General features: G+C 31.9%; 1 protein-coding gene across 4 annotated transcripts in view; it reads right to left on the bottom strand.

Moving 5' to 3' along the window:
* Window positions 1-686: 686 nt before the first annotated feature.
* The window catches only part of LOC145260690 (thyroid receptor-interacting protein 11-like), a 183818-nt gene continuing 169683 nt past the window's right edge, over window positions 687-14821 (bottom strand). For all 4 annotated transcript variants that reach the window (XM_080119089.1, XM_080119091.1, XM_080119090.1 and 1 more), the window contains 4 exons: window positions 8758-8839; window positions 4946-5060; window positions 3272-3382; window positions 687-1100 (listed from right to left, as the gene is read on the bottom strand). In XM_080119089.1, coding sequence (XP_079975215.1) covers window positions 741-1100; window positions 3272-3382; window positions 4946-5060; window positions 8758-8839 — 668 coding nt within the window. In that variant the 3' untranslated portion in view covers window positions 687-740. The remainder of the gene's footprint in view (window positions 1101-3271; window positions 3383-4945; window positions 5061-8757; window positions 8840-14821) is intronic.

The following is a 14821-nucleotide window of genomic DNA, read 5'->3' as shown; positions in this document are numbered from 1 at the left end:
ACGATACCACGAGAGAGAGAGAGAGAGAGAGAGGGAGGGAGGGAGGTAATTAGATTCAGAAATGGGAAAGAGAAAGACAAATACAAAGCGAGGAGAGAGAGAGAGAGAGATGAAGAGAAAAATGTATAGAAAGAGGAAAGGTGGGAGATGCAAGGAAAGGCAGGAGGAGAGTGGAAGGAAGAATATGTAGAGAGATGTGAAATGAAAGAAGTTTCTAATTCTTCAAGAAAGACAGAGAGATGTAGAGAAAGAGAAGAGGAGATGAAGGTAGAGAGAGAGAGAGATCATGGAATATGAAAATCAGAAGAATCTCTCATTCTTCAAGAATATTTTTTGGAACATTTGAACAATAATTTCTGAGCGGAGGGGTAAGCAGTTTCTTCTACTCTTCAAAAATTTATTGAATTTTACGCAAAAATGTGCCAAATGTGGAAATGATTGACCCCCCCCCCTCCAAAAAAAAATACAGAAAACAAAAAAAATTACTTTTATCTCCCAATCATAACATATTTACGCACGGAAATTAACGGCGAACATCACGAGAAATAATTTTCATCTCCATAACAACAAGTTATCAATTTCAGTGAAGATCGACTCGCATGGGAGGAGTGATCTTCTCGATTAGTTTTCGTTTGGGTTTTCAATTTGAACGGGTTTGGTCATAGATTAAAAAAAAAAAAGACATATTAGTCGGCCAATGGAATAATTTCTTTTCCTTCGTGTCACGTTTTCATCGCGTGTCACGTTTTATTAGCAAGGACATCATTCAAAATGGCTGACGATAAATTTGAGTGTTTCTTTGTTTTGCCAGGTTGTGACGAATCTGTGGCAGTTACCGGGGACATCACAGGAAAGCCGGGGGCCATGGGAGCCATGAGAAGGTGTTGGCCGTGCGTCGACAAATGATCATCAACAGAAACGGGAAGGGCAACGTGACGAGGGGCCGTAAAAGGATTGAAATTTGACGAAGTCGCAAGAGCTTTGCCACTTTTATTCTTGTTGGACGCGTCCGAATCTAATTCCTCGGTTTTCATCTTCAACGCAGGTAATCGCGGCGACGATTCTCGCTCTAAAAACTTGACAAATAATTCTGAGAAACTCTGTGAAACAGAAAAGAAAAAAATAAATAAAATTATTATAACCAATTAAAAGAAATATGAGGTGCTTTCAATAAGTTTCCAAACTTTTTTTTATATACAAGCATTTAAAATTGTCAAAGACTCTTTAAAATTCAGTATGTTATTGCTATATATCTTATGAGATGACTGACCAATTTTTATGATTTCACATTCAAATGAACAGCTACATCAGGAACTGTAATACACCCTACTAAAGTCTGATTGTCACAGCGGTTGAATTTTAAAAATGAAATCTTGTCGTGAGGACACTTTAGAATAACGATATGCAGTAAAATTCTACTTTAAACTTGAAAAAAAAAAAAAAAAAAAATGCCACAGAAACATATGGAATGATTCACACTGCTTTGAGATCATCTTACATGAATCAAGCATTAGTTTTTGAATGGCATAAGATATTCAAGGAAGGCAGGGAATCTATGAGGGATGATGAGAAGTGTGGTAGGAGTAAGTAAGTCAGAACAGCAGAGGTGATTAGCCAAATAAAGAATTTCATAGACAAGGACCACCATGTGTCTATAGAGACAATAAGTGCACAGTTTGATGTCAGTGTGGGAACTGTACACACAATTATTCGTGAGGAACTGAAGATGCAGAAGATTTGCACAAAGTTTGTCCCAAGGATGCAGTCCACAATGTTATATAATAGTCTTATTATTATTGTTATTGTTGTTATTAAAAGTGCATGTTAGAGAGTCTTATTAATAGTGAGAGTCTTAGAGAGGGATGTTGTTGCGTTCTGTGTTCGTGTTATGAAGAGATTTATATATATAAAATGTTCATACTTAGAAGTGTAGAAGCTCTTTGAGTGTTGAGACAGTCTTAGTGTTCACATTGTGTATATAAAGACATTTTAAACCCCATTATATAGAAGACATATAATGACAATTTCCACTTTACTTTTTTGGTAGAATTACAACACAAAGACGACGTTTATAAAAACACATGATGGGTTTATTTCCATGGACCGGCCGGTGGCTTTGCTTTCAGGAATTCAAAGTTTCACATTCTATGTTTCAAAGGTGACCGTCTCGCTTCTAAACGTTCGACTCCCAACTCCAGACTATCGTCTGTCATCCTCAGACTCCCTCTGACTCTCTCTCAGACTCTCTTTGACTCTCCCTCCGTCTCCCCGCTTAACTCTAAAGTTTCTAACTATATCGAGAACTTTCCATTTTCCATGACGTCATACACATGTTAAAACATGTGTCTTCTTTCACGTGTTCTGGAAATGCGTGTCCAAAAATTTTTCCTTTGTTTACAAAAGGAATTTTAACCTATATTCCCAGTAACCTATTTTTCCAATATGTTAAAAATGTGTTTATTAAATTATCTTGTATAGTTGCATTCCTCAATTGAATTTTCATAACAGAATTGACAATGCACATTCTTTTCTTCAAACTATTTTATCTCTAAGCTTAACAATGGTTTGTTTTACATTCCATTTGCTAATTTTCTCTCGTAATCTATTTCTAAACCTAAATTACGAGGTTCGAATTTCGTCTATTCAATTTCATTTTCATTTTAACTAAATCTCTCTATTTTTATACTTACATGAAAAGGGGACAGCCCTTATCATGTAACAACAACTCCATCGTTGTCACAGACTATTTGACCAAGATTGGCATCAAGACAGTTCCTCCCCCTCCCTTTAGCCCAGACCTTGCTCCGTATGACTTTTGGAGTTTTTTTTGTTTTTTTTTTCTATCTTATTTTAATCAAGAATTATTGAAATTATTTTTTTTTAAAGAATTATTGTAAATACATTTTAAAATCTTTAAAAACTATTTTGGGAATATTACATATTGGAGACTTTTTTTTTTTATGATTTTCGAAATTTTGTTTTGATTTCAATAATTTTATTTGTTATTTGGATTTCAAATATTTTATTTTTATACTTTCATAAACATATATTATATAAATTCAACTAAAAAGCTTATTTTTAAAATCGAAAAACAAACTTATTTTTATAATTTCATAAACCTATCTATATATCTATAAAAGTGAGAATGTGTGAAGACACTTCTCAACCTATATACTCAACAAATGCCTGATACTCAAGAATGAGTATAGCATTCAGGCAACATATTACTATCTTAAAAAAGGGAGAGACAGCAGTTCAAAGAGGCCCTTACCTTGTTGAACCTTGAAGGGGTTGTCATCGGAGAGGCTGATGGCGTGGAGGGTATGGTTGGTCCTAATCGCAAGAAACTTGGCATCCAACTCTTCTGGCTCAATTGTTCAGCCTAGAAAAGAGTGGGGAGGTTAAAGTTTAAAAAATAGAAAGAAAAAAATAATTTACAAATATCAAAAATTTTAAAAATAAAAATAAAAAATATCAATACTATTTTTTTAAAGAAAGAAATAAAAAATGTTCAAAATAATCAAAAAATAGAAAAAAAATTACAAATATCAAAATGTTAAAAATAATTTAAAAATAAAAAAAAATTACATATATATAGAAAAAAAATTACAAATCAAAAAATTAGAAAAAAATTTTACAAATATCAAAAAAATAGAAAAAAATTACAAATATCAAAAAATTAGAAAAAAATTACAAATATCAAAAAAATAGAAAAAAATTACAAATATCAAAAATGTTCAAATAATTAAAAAAAATAGAAAAAAATGAAAAGGAAATCAAAAGTGTTAAAAATAATTAAAAATAGAAAAAAATTACAAATATCAAAAAAAAAGAGGTGCTCTCAAATGAAGGGTTTTCCCCACATTGATCAAAGCTAATTGACTTCAAGACGTGTGACCACAAAGGCCAGCGAGCTGATCTGATTCGACAGTTTCACTTTATTTATACGAAAAACACCAACAAACACTTGAGACAATGGAATAGCCTGAATTTTACAAAAGTCAATCAAAATAAATTTAGAGACGACGTCCCTTCGCAAATCGTAGATATTATAACCTAGGGAGTATATAAAAAATTCTAAAGAATAGTCTACAGTGTGGGGGTGGGATTTAGCAGCCTGTCGGGTTTGTCGAGGGTGTTCACGTTGTGGGAGCACAAGTGCTTGCAGTTCGTCAGAGAATTCACCATTAAAATACTTGTAGAACAGGCAGAGGGATGCAACGTTTCGTCGATGGGACAGAGGCTGAAGCTATTTATTTAAATTTGAGTTCAGCACCATGCAAAACTGCTATATAGACACACACAGAAAATTTTTGGACAAATATGATAAAATAGTCCCAAAAATGGAGTGTTTTTATTAGCCCTAAAAGAGCCCCTGGGGCACACTCAAGAGTTATCGCTAAGTATAGACAAACAAAATTATATAGAAATCAGTTAGTTACAACTTTTCAGAAAGTTTTATAAAAATCCAAGGCATCATTTTTTTTTTTAATAAGCACAAAAGTGCCAATTTTAGCCATTCTAACCCGAAAGGCACAACCGGAGTTTTCCCGGAAAATCTGTTCTGTTACTTTTTTTACTCATATCATGTTTAATGTTTGTGCAAACTTTCAAAAAATTCCAAGGCATAGTTATTGAGAAAAGTGCGGACAGACGAACGGACGAACGGACAAAGGTGAATTTACAAGTCTACTCTCCTTTTGTCGGGGGACCAACAATGCTGATTCAGGAGAGGTGTGGTTGGAGATTGCGCAACTCTTATCATAAAAATTTCACGCACAAGTCGCAGCATCATTAGTGATGTTCGTAGTCTTCATCAACAACGATGGACAAAAAGTTTTTTTTTTTTGACAACCTAACAATGCTAGGAGTGAGAGTTCATTAACAAATTTCAACGATTGTCGATATGATAGCCAATGAAAGATGCATGTATTTTTTTTTGTACCTTGTGGAAATCCTCTGGCGTGAACTGCAGCACGGCTCCAATAAGTCGTAAGACGTCGCTCTGTTTATTTTGAGGCGTTGTCAGATAACCCAGAAGAAGGTTCTTCATGATAACTCTGGCAGAGAGAAGAAGAGGAAAAGAAAAAAAAAAAGATGATCGGTTAATTCTACAAATAAAAATAATTCAAAGATTCGTTTGGCATAAGAAAAACAAAGTTTTATCATTTTTAGTATTTCAAATTTTTTTTTTTTATAAAAACATCAAAAAGATTATAGTTTTTTTTGTTTTTGTTATTTTGAGACGCAACCAGACATCCCTAGAAAAGGCTTTGTCTGTCAATTGGTTTGTCGGTTAATCATAATCAGGGCTATGATAAAAGAATACTCTTTTCATTATTTTGACTCTCGAGTATATATCAGTTAATATTTTATATATTTTAGATAGAGTGATGTGGTTCTCGATTGTCTAACTGTGTCGGATATATACTCGAGAGTCAAAACAATGAAAAGAATATTCTCTTGTCATAGCCCTAATTATAATTCAGTTTAAGATAGCATTTTATTGCTTGCTTTTTTGAAATTGTATTTTATGAAGCCTGTCATGCTTAAATTTAAAATGGTATTTACGCCACACTAATGGAACTGTAAAAATCTCCAACATCAGAAGAGGAATCTTCCAAGGAGATATCTCTCTTATTCTTCTGCCTACCGACAGATCCATTAAGCAAGTTACTCAATAAATTAAACAATGTTGGATCTGAATTGGCTCGAAAACAGGCTTTTCAATGTCCATACTATTAATATAGTAAAATTAGCTTGATTTAGGGGCATTTGGGATCCTGGGGAAAGTTCAATAATCAATATTGGACCAGATTTTAAAATTCTGAAAAATTTTGAACCTTAAACCTGACATGTATAACTTCAGATAATTATTTTACAAGCTGGAAAAGTCAAAGTGCCTACAATCTGAGCCAGGGCTGCCTACAAGATCCAAACAAAAGAGTTAACCACCTGCTTTTTATGGATAACCTCAAGTTGTATACCAACTCAGACACTAATTGAAGATGACTCTTACAGGTCATACATAATAAATTCTCCAGAGATATTGGAATGAGATTTGGTTCGGACAAATGTGCCAAGTGATCCATCAGAGCTGGAAAGAAGATCCAAACGGAAAACATACAATTTGATGAAGATACTGATATCAAGGGCCTAGAAGAGCAAGAAAAATACAAATCTCATAGAAGAGAATGATTCAAGTCAACATGCTAAGATGGAAGAAAAAATTGACAAAAATACATTGCGTAAGGAAAATCTGTAAAAAAAAGCTTACAAAAAAAAAAAAAAAAAAAAAAAAATCAACTGGTATTAACCAACTAACCATGCCTATAACATTCAGCTTTGACATTGTTGAATGGTCACAAAATGACATAAATAGATTGGACGCTAAAATGCAGAAAATGTTGACAGTGTTCAAAATAACATACAGAAACCAGTGTCTGCCCGGGTTGTATCTGTCTAGAGGGGCAGACGGTTTGGGTCTCTCAGAAATTAACCATCAGCATCGTGCCACTATTGTGAACACTGTGCAATATTTGATGAGCTCCAAAAACACGAGCCAGCAGAACAACCGCCATCATGAGACTGGCCAAACATTTTGGACAAGACGGTCTTACAATTGAAACAGAATTAGAAAACAAGTTTGCTACGGAAATAGCCCAAAAGAATCGCCAAAAAATACACAAAGAACTTTCATTGCATAAAACTGGAAGAATAGGCCAACCAACAGCGTGCCAAGTATTTTCTGGATGAATTAACACGGGACCATATAGATAAAGAAGGCTTTTTTTAGATTGGTTAAAAAGACGATCACTTCACTATGATCGGGAGAGGATTATAATGGCTGTCCAAGATCAAGGCTTGATGACGAATGCTTTTAAAAAAATGAGTGATCTCACCAATGACAACAAGTACAGGTTCTGCAACACAAGTAGAGAATGTGAGACACCTGACATCCAGTTGTAAGGTTCAGTTCGGAGACGGCTACTATATGATATCACACAATTTAAGTTGTAAATATCGCCACTGGAAAATCTGTAAAAGTTGAATACCGAATGTAACAGCAAGTCCTGGGAACATAAACCAGAAAGAACCGTTGGAAATAAGTTATCCACTACGACTATGCAGTTTGTACAGCTGCGTACCTTGAAAACGGTGATATTAAACCTGACATAGTGATATGGGACAAGAAAGAGAAAGAAGCAACCTTAGTAGAAGTCAGTGTTCCAAGTGATGCTGGGTTAAACAGTGTTGAAAGGGAAAAGATAACGAAATACCAGATTTTTATGGATGGCATGAAAAGAAACTGGAATCTTAGGAAGATGTCTATAATTTCAGTAATTATAGAAGTAACTGGACTCATGAAAAAGAATTTCAAAAACTACCTGACAAATATACCCAGTGGACCAAGTGAAAGAGAGATTAAAACAATTGCATTTAAAGGGATGGTTAGAATCTTAAAAAGATCTCTCGGTTGGAATATATAAAATAGCAGGTGAATGTTTGGCATCTGGTAGGATGCCCCATCCCCAGCTTGAAAACAAACTGATAAGAAAATTAAAAAAAAGAGAATTATATTTGGACTGTCATGTTAAACTTTAAAATAGCATATTTAGATGCGTCTAAAATACCTCAATAATTGGTTCCATCTTTCCACCAGTCGATCCATTGTTACGTCTAACTTAGGTTTGGGATACATTTTTTTTTTGTCATTAGGTTTTGGTTTATTGCCCATCACAAAATAGACTTCGTAGCCTTGTAGGGGATGCCCCCCCCTTTTCTCTTCCATGCAACCTCTTTCTCACAGAAGAGACGTTGCGAGCCTGTCTCTGCTTTACTGTTATTTTCATGGCAAGTGCTCGTCTGAGCTCTAATCAATGATCCCCTCTGTCCTGACTTTCATGAAAAACACTCATCTAGCTGAAACCACTATCAATAATTTCCCCACTCTTTATCTGTGCCTAAACTCTATTCCATTTTCCTGCTTTCCGGCTGATTACAATACGGTCATCTTCAAGTCCAGCGTAAACAAATTCTTGATAAGCTGTCCCCTTAAGTAATCCAATTTACCAAATTTCCACTACTAACGATTACTACGACATGTTCCCTTTGACTACTGTACACTCATTAACCCTTATCCTTGAGTGGCCTCCAGGCCTTGATAAGTGGTGACTTCTTTGTAAAAAAATAAAAAAATTTTAATTAAACATGCTCTAACAAACTTTTAGCACAGATGCTCTTAACATAAATACCCCTGATTAACCTTACAAGCAACAAAATCCCACTCCTTCACAGTTGAAGTCCCTATATTCTGGAAAGCCTTATACTCTATTAGTTTCTTCACTCGAATTGCTAAACTTTGGAATTTCCTCCTGGTCTCCTGCTTCCTGACTGTACTAACAAGCAGAAGTTTATATCTTGCTGCTCAACTCCCTACATAGTGTTCATTTAGCCTTTTATGTTCAAGTAGCAATATGCATGTTTGGCGGTGAATAAAAAAATCTTAAATAAAAAAAAACAAAACTGAACCACTGCTACTTAATAATTCTGATCGGGTTATTCTCAGCGATTTATGTACCCAACTGGTGTCACCTCCATCTTTTAGCCTCGTGCTACATCTTTCTGCTTTCAGAAACAAGTACATCCAACAAAAAAAAAAAAAAAAAAAAAAAAAAAGAAGCATCAAAATATGGAATGACATTTGAATGTTTAGAAAAAGAAATTCTCAAAAATAAGCTTTTTTTTTTTACTTACTTTTCAACAAAAGCCTCAGAATCAAACGTTAAACGATGTATTTCTTCATCAGCCGACTTAAGAAAACCATCTTTCTCCTGAACTAAAATCGAAAAAGAAAACGGCAACAAAAATTGTATTTCAAAACAAACAAATCGTCACGCAAAGCAAATAAGATTTTTTTTTTTTTAATTTGCAAATCTAAAAAAAAAATAATCCGAATAAAATAAAACCCGCATCAGGTGTGCTTGAAAGCCAAATCACAACGCAATATTATGAAAATAAACAAATATTTTACTTGTTTGAAATAATTTATAATTTAAATATATTTCAGAGTCAAACTCCATCCTCAGTATTTTGTACACCTTTTTTTTTTTCTTTCTTTCTTTCTTTCCATGCTGTAAAGTTGGAGAAAGAAAAGTAAAGATCTGTGCGTTGTCTCTCAACAATTGTATTTTGGCTATGCAAGATTAACGTATAACGGAATTCACACCCTGACGATAAAATAATCTTTACTAAGTCTTTCTTGTTTTTTTTTTCTCAAGAGAAATAATCCTTCAAGGAACTGTACATCTTAGCTAATTTGAACAAAAATTAAAAAAATAAATAAAAATCATTCAAAATAACAACTCAACACAAAAAAACATTTAAAAAAAAAAATAAAACATTCAATTGTGTTTCTATGTCGACAAGATGTTTGGGATAAATTTGATAATTTTTTTAAAATATTCTTTCATTTCAAAACAATTTGAAATATTTGATTGTGATAAAATGCATCGGATACAAATATCTGCGTGTATTATTAGTGGGTTTCACGGCTGGAAATCATGAACAACAGGAAAGCTCCAGAATATATGGAAGAAAGTGATCTGCATCATGATGATTTGTGATTGGTTTAAAAAATTTAGAAACTTCTGCTTCAGCTCAGTGTTCGTTGAATATCTTGTCACACACTCAGCTCCATGTTCAATCTCCAGGAAAACCCAGAAGCGCACGTCCAAGAACTTCCATTGTTACAATATTGAGTTTGGGGAAAAAAAAAAAATGTTTTATCGTACTTTCTAAGTATTTTGGAATTGGCGTTTGGATTCTTAATTTCTCAAGTTCTCTGTGTTTTTAGTTGGCGACAGCATCCCTATATACAGGGGGCTATATTAGAAGGACGTAGACTCCTCAGCCGAGTAGAAGCAAATCACCAACTTGCGTTTTTCCTTTGCTTATATTGATAATCTCCACAACTCCCTCCTCCCCTTTGCATACGGAAATTATAAATTAACGTTTTTTTCTTCTTTTTTTTTTCAAACAAAAGTCTACACCGGGACTTCAGCAGTCTAATCATCTGACAACACATCTGATTATAACTTCATGGATTATTGTAAGACACGATTTAGAAAACACACAAACCATATTGCCTGCAACATGAAAGATGAGCCGATTGTAAGAATAAAACTGGTGTGAATGCTGCATGCTCCAGGATCAGATCACGCCTGATGGCCATGCTGGAGGCTCAACATGGCTTCTTTGAGTGAACCATATTTGGCAAAAGATCCTTGACTTGACTTGAGACAACATTAACCTATGATAGGTTGAGTTGGCTTCTCCCATAGAACACTCAGTATCCTGGACAAAGACACAACAGTCCGCAGTGATGGGCAGCCAGACCCAGGATCAGCAGTGAAAACCATAAATCTGTGGCTCAGAGCTAGGTTTTAGGTCAGTTTTGATAGTGTGTAACCAAGTCTTCAGCTGGCCTCCCAAGTGTCTTTGCCCATCTTGGAGTGATTCTGGGGCTGCTCCATTGGATAAATACTCCTGGCACACAACATGACCAAACCAACAAAGTCTCTTCTTTAAAAGAGCTTGGTTAAGCAGAATGATCCTGCGCTGCATCCTGAACTGAGTACTGGAGACAAAATGATGCCAGCAGACTCGCAGAATTCAGGAGAGGCAGTATAGGTCAAACATTAGCAAAAGATTTTTTATGAGATCCAATTTTAAGAATATATCAATTATTTGCCAAGATATGACGTTTTTCTTTTCTTTTTCAAAAAGTTTCAAACGCATTCAAACATATTTACCAAAATCCTGTGTATACTGTTTGCTTGAAATATCAAATTTTGAAAAATGTGTTAAATTGTCGTCTGAAGAAATGTTGGAATTTGAAACAACCAGCTTGGCTCTTTTCCTTTTTTCGATTTGATAAATTTAATTGAAATGTTAAAGTGAAAATCGTTATTTTATTGTCTTCTTTTTTAAATTTAAATAAAATGGCATCATGGCTTTAAATAAAAAAAAATGCTGGTTTTTTTTTTTTTTTTTGTTAATAAAATATAAAAACGTTTATGGAGATGGGAAAGAATGGAGAAATAGAACTGAAAAATGGAAAGCAGTGGGAAGGAAGGAATGGGGAAATTGTTTTGTTTAGCTTTTCCGGTTATTTAATGCCAAATCAAGTAATTTTGGCAGAAGATTTAATGCTTCAATTTGTTTATATCTTCAAATATTTATTCATGGTGTTTGGTTTGGTTATTTTGTAGAGAAAAATTGTCCTTTTGGTTTTGCAGAACATGATTGAGTTTTGTAAAGGGAAATAAAAATCAATGACATTAATTATATTATTATTATTATTATTATTATTATTATTATTAATTATATATATTATTCTTTATTGGAATTATTATTATTATTATATTATTATTAATTATATTATTATTATTATTAATTATATATACTATTCTTTATTGGAATTATTATTATTATAATTAATTATTATCATTCCCAATTATCATTATTATTAATTATTATCATTAATTATATATAATCTTTATTGGAATCCTTTGAGATGAGTAATTTGTATTTTTATTTGTTTATTTGCAGACTGTTATCCTTATCTTTATAGTTGTTGTTTCACAATGTTTCGATCAACTCATCCTCTGGCCTTCTGGCGAAACAACAACAACTATGGAGGTGAGGATAACATTGTGAAAATAAATAAATAAAAATGATATTGATGCTTGATGCATTTTAGGTCAGAAAGCCAATATCTTCTGACAGCCTGATCTGGCGACAGCAGGGACAGAACGCAAAAAAGAAAAAAGAGGAGAGAAAAAGAGGATGAGAGAGAGAATGAGGATGATGAGGAGTTGGAGATAGATGAGAAGGAACATGGATGCAGAGGAAGGAGAAAAAGGAAATATGGGGAGGTAAAGGGAAGGAAAGAGAAGAGGTCTATTATGACATCACAATGTATTCTGACTCTGTAATTCTTATAAAAACATAATGAATATCAAAGTAAAGAAATTATGTATTTACTAACATAATAACCACTGATGTAATGCGTAACGATTGATCGGGTATATATAATCGGTTATTTTTACCTTATATATGCAAGCATTATTAAATGTCTGCATCTCCAACAGGAGTTGAAAGAATCATAAGAACTAAAAACGTTATTCCACCAACAAACGATTTCTTCGCAACATGAAAAGCGGCCATTTTGTTTTAACAACAGAAAACAAAATATACAAAATTTACTCAAGTTTATCAAAAAAATAAAATAAAATAAAAAATGGAAACTAGAAAAATAAATTCTGAAATTGTTGTCTGATTGGCAGAATCATTAATGACGACTTGTAGAGAACGAAAAACAATCTGCAAATATTACAAAATGTACTAAAGTTGAATTGATCATCAGTACCTGATGTAATACTCACAAGTTGTACATTCAATGAAAGAAAATTAAAAACATTACAAGCAGAAGACTTTTGTTGTTTTGTCTTTTTTGCTGTTTTGTTTTTTCATTGTTTGTTTTTCTTACATTATTTTGTTTTAATGATGAACATTTTCATATGGAAGGAAACTCATCTTTTTGGATCCACAATTTGCAGATAAAAAACATATCGAAACACAATTCGTTAAAATTATCAATTTACATAAATATGCATGTATACACCATAAAAGTAAAATAGATATAAAAATTTGTTATTAAAAATGAAAAAAAAAATGAAATCAATTGTATTTTTGAATAACTATTTTCATCAATTTTCAAAAAATTATATTAGAATCAAAAATGTAAGCTGACATCAAATAAAATTATAAAATCACATAATTAAAAAAAAAATTATCAAATGACATTATTCAATAAAATTATCAAATCACACAATTCATTAAAATTATAAAATCACACAATTCAATAAAATTATCAAATAACACAATTTAATAAAATTATCAAATCACATAATTCAATAAAATTATCAAATAACACAATTTAATAAAATTATCAAATCACATAATTCAATAAAATTATAAAATCACACAATTCAATAAAATTATCAAATAACACAATTTAATAAAATTATCAAATAACACAATTTAATAAAATTATCAAATCACATAATTCAATAAAATTATCAAATAACACAATTTAATAAAATTATCAAATAACACAATTCAATAAAATTATAAAATCACACAATTCAATAAAATTGTCAAATAACACAATTCAATGAAATTATCAAATCACACAATTCAATAAAATTATCAAATAAAACAATTTAATAAAATTATCAAATCACATCATTCAATATAATTATCAAATCACATCATTTAATATAATTATCAAATCACATCATTCAATAAAATTATCAAATCACATAATTCAATAAAATTATCAAATCACATAATTCAATAAAATTATCAAATCACATAATTCAATAAAATTATCAAATCACACAATTCAATAAAATTATCAAATCACATAATTCAATAAAATTATCAAATCACATAATTCAATAAAATTATCAAATCACATCATTCAATAAAATTATCAAATCACATAATTCAATAAAATTATCACATCACACAATTCAATAAAATTATCAAATAACACAATTCAATAAAATTATCAAATCACATCATTCAATAAAATTATCAAATCACACAATTCAATAAAATTATCAAATTTAAAGAAGACTATCACTTAGAAATGGCCATCACTCAACACCTTTATCCGTTGCACCACACATCCATGTGCAACTAATTAATTGTATAGCATAATCGGGTGCTGTACACTAGAAAGACAGTTATTCCTGTCTGCAAAGAAAAAAAAAATTGCAAAACCAACATCATCATCATCATTGCTGTCATCTCCCCTGAACAGGACACATACATACAAGTGAAGACCGCTTGTAAATTAAATATTTTCTAGAAACTTCCACCTTCGGAGGTATCTGGCTCAACTCAGAGTGAATGACACATCATGCGCCAGGTATCATATTTGCTATCATTTTTAGAATAAAAAAGAATGTGAGTTAGTCAAGATGCATTTATAAGGAAAATAAAAGAGTTCAACAATGGTCAGGGGTTACATGCGTGCGTGAAGCATCCAACTTGTTGTGCAAGTCGACGTGTCGATTCGATGCTGTTTAGTCAGACATTTGTATAATCTTGGCTAGTAACTTGAGACTATCGAAACTACTCATAATTACTAGCTGAGATTATACAAAGATCACGGAGAAAACATGCAAAATAAATGTCAGCCTCTTGCGATTCGGAAGAAAAACAGAAAAGCAATATTTTAGATGGAAGAAAAAAAATAGATTTGATTAATGTTACACTGAAAGCATGCAAGAAAATGTTATAAAATTTGACATCAAATTTTTTAGGGTTTTTTTTTTTTTTTTTTTTAACTTTTTTTATGCTTCTATAGATGGAGACCCATATCGACTTGAATGCTTTTGATTGTGACTTTATAGAACAAATTGGAAATGGACAAAGCAATTTCTGATTCAAAAAAAAAAATGTAAAATAAAAAAAAAAGGCTAGGTAATCTTGACTAATTGTCTTCTGTGATTCGAATCAACGAAATAGTTCATCTCAAAGTTCATTTAAGATATCAAAACATTGAACCAGAAATTGGAAACAAAACGAAATGTAGTTTTCTTATTTATTTATTTTTAATTATTTTGCAGCTCTTATTTTTTATATTTTTTATTATTTTATTCAGAATATTTATTTTTAATAATTATTAATTATCTTATTGCACTTATTTTTATTATTTTATTCCAAAATATTTATTTTTTATTAT

This window comes from Euprymna scolopes, chromosome 36 (assembly GCF_053919585.1).
Source record: "Euprymna scolopes isolate OS-2025 chromosome 36, ASM5391958v1, whole genome shotgun sequence".
Classification (NCBI taxonomy): Eukaryota; Metazoa; Mollusca; class Cephalopoda; order Sepiida; family Sepiolidae; genus Euprymna; species Euprymna scolopes.
Note: the sequence above shows the minus strand (reverse complement) of the source record. Positions and strands in the feature narration are given on the sequence as shown.